The sequence below is a fragment of the Selaginella moellendorffii genome, unplaced genomic scaffold (assembly GCF_000143415.4).
Source record: "Selaginella moellendorffii unplaced genomic scaffold, v1.0 SELMOscaffold_433, whole genome shotgun sequence".
In the NCBI taxonomy this organism is placed as follows: domain Eukaryota; kingdom Viridiplantae; phylum Streptophyta; class Lycopodiopsida; order Selaginellales; family Selaginellaceae; genus Selaginella; species Selaginella moellendorffii.
The window spans coordinates 1-1,855 of record NW_003314688.1 but is presented as its reverse complement, the minus strand read 5'-3'; the positions used below and the strand labels follow the sequence as shown (position 1 = coordinate 1,855).

Here is a 1,855-nt window from a genome sequence, read left to right as displayed (position 1 = left end):
GAAGATCGATCAGCACTTCTGGCTTTGATCTCAGAGGCCTGTCTGGAAGCCCAGAGAACCAAGAATTCATATCACAGAGGAAGCTATCCCAGCAGTCCGTCTCGAAGTCCTGCGGGCAGAGATCCACCAGAGGAGGTGATGTCGACAACAGGAAACGATGATATGCGTCAACCCCAGCAGGCACAGCCCTCATAGGCTGAGCAAGGTAAGCTTTGACACTACCTCTCACGAATGGCTCCTCTTCCAAAAGCATCAACTCAGCCGCTGCATCACTCTCGAGTTCCGATGCCGCTGCGTCACTCTCCAGTTCCGATGCATCCATCGATGCCACCCTCAGCTTTAGGGTTTGGACGTTTAGGGTTCTAAGACTCTAGAATAAGAATATTCTGGATTTAATTCAAACATGGATTATAATTCTTCCTAACCTTAATCAGGTAGAGAGCTCTGCATGTAGCACAGATTCTGACTTAGAAGCGTTCAATCATAATCCCACACATCACTTTTTTAAGTATCAAGAAATTGAAGAACGAGTCTCTTCTGTGCCCCCTTCTGTCAAATGTTTAATCTAGGACATCTCAAAGCAAATTCATAGAATAAAGAAACCTTTTTTCCTAGAAGAAATTACATACAAAAGTCAGGGTTGAATTCACAAATCAAACTGTACGCCGAGAAGAGAGACACCTTCGCTGTATGGGAGAAAGTAAAACTTCCACTCACTCCTCATACGTCCCCCGCTCAAACTCTAACTCGCTTGTCAAGCCGCAGTTTACAACTCTCTCGCTGGAACCCCCATTGATCTTGCTAGCAGCAGCAGCAGTATGAAGATCATCACCGCTTTCTTCCAAGCTCGCATTGATGTTGATCAAGTTCTTGGCCACCACCAAGTTGTCGTGCTTGTTTTGCTCTTCGTCCGTATCACTGCTCGACGCTTCCTGCTGGAACTCTTCCTCCTCGCTCTCCTCTTCCTCGTCACTCAGCTCCTCCTCCTCTTCCAACATCAATCCATCCTCTTCCTCCTCCATCTCCAGCTCTTCCAGATGATGGAGGCTTCCATGGCCTGGCTGCTCGAGCTCCTCGAAAGAATCCTGGCCTTCCCAGTTCATCTGCGAGCTATCGTCACTCTCGCCACTAGCTTTCATTGCCAGCCTCTTGTCTTCGTCTTCATCATCTTCTTCTTCCTCTTCCAGTAGAACGGCGGCGCTCTCTTGCCGAGCGCTCCAAGATGGATGAGCTCCAAAGTCACCACCACTCCTCTCGTAAAACTGTGGTGGTAGCTCCTCCTCTTGGGAATTAAACTCTGCCTCCTTGGTCTCTTTGTCTTCCTCTCCTTCTGCCGGCCTAGTACTACCAGCCTCGTATAAAACTTCGCGGGCCTCTCCTTTCGATCTTCTCATTGGAACCTGGAAGGAGAGAAGCGTAAGGACCGATTCTCAACTTAAAAACACGAACGAAAGTAAAAACTCAGGAAAAAGTAAGCAAAAGAACACGCGAAATGGATGGATGGCTTACTCTTCGTTGCCTGTCCATGAGCTGCTGCTTTTGTTCTTCGGTGTAGGCGATCGAAGAGTCAAAGACCATCAGTCGAAGAGCAACAGCAGCGGAGGTCTGCGGGATCCAGGGGGGATTTTTTCTCTGAATGCCGATGAGTCTGCCAACTTGCTCGATCGACTCGTACGAGGAAGAGATCCAGTCCTCGTCGATTGCTCCCTCCAGATCCATGAATGCCTGCAAAGAAAACAAGAAAAAGAGATAAAGAAAGATAGCACCAAGCTCCAAAACTTTTAACTCTACCTGGAGAATTTCTCCTGCCGAAGAAGCAACCTTGAGCATTTGACACCACGCCTTTCGTAAGAAT

At 48.1% G+C, this 1,855-nt stretch overlaps 1 protein-coding gene across 1 annotated transcript; it reads right to left on the bottom strand.

Annotated features, from left to right (window-relative positions):
- Positions 1–585: 585 nt before the first annotated feature.
- Positions 586–1,821, bottom strand: LOC112343991 (protein Ycf2-like). Its single transcript, XM_024668117.1, has 3 exons — positions 1,792–1,821; positions 1,510–1,725; positions 586–1,400 (listed from the first exon to the last, which is right to left on the bottom strand). The coding sequence occupies exons 2-3, from the start codon at positions 1,717–1,719 to the stop codon at positions 714–716; spliced, it is 897 nt and encodes a 298-aa protein (XP_024523885.1). The 5' UTR covers positions 1,720–1,725; positions 1,792–1,821; the 3' UTR covers positions 586–713.
- Between the last annotated feature and the right edge of the window lie 34 nt (positions 1,822–1,855).

Bases quoted from the DNA above. Each gene is read 5' to 3' on its own strand.
- LOC112343991 (XM_024668117.1), bottom strand. From the start codon at position 1,719: ATGGATCTGGAGGGAGCAATCGACGAGGACTGGATCTCTTCCTCGTAC. The intron at 1,401-1,509 runs GTAAGCCATCCA...CTCTCCTTCCAG, and splicing joins TCATGGACAGGCAACGAAGA to GTTCCAATGAGAAGATCGAA.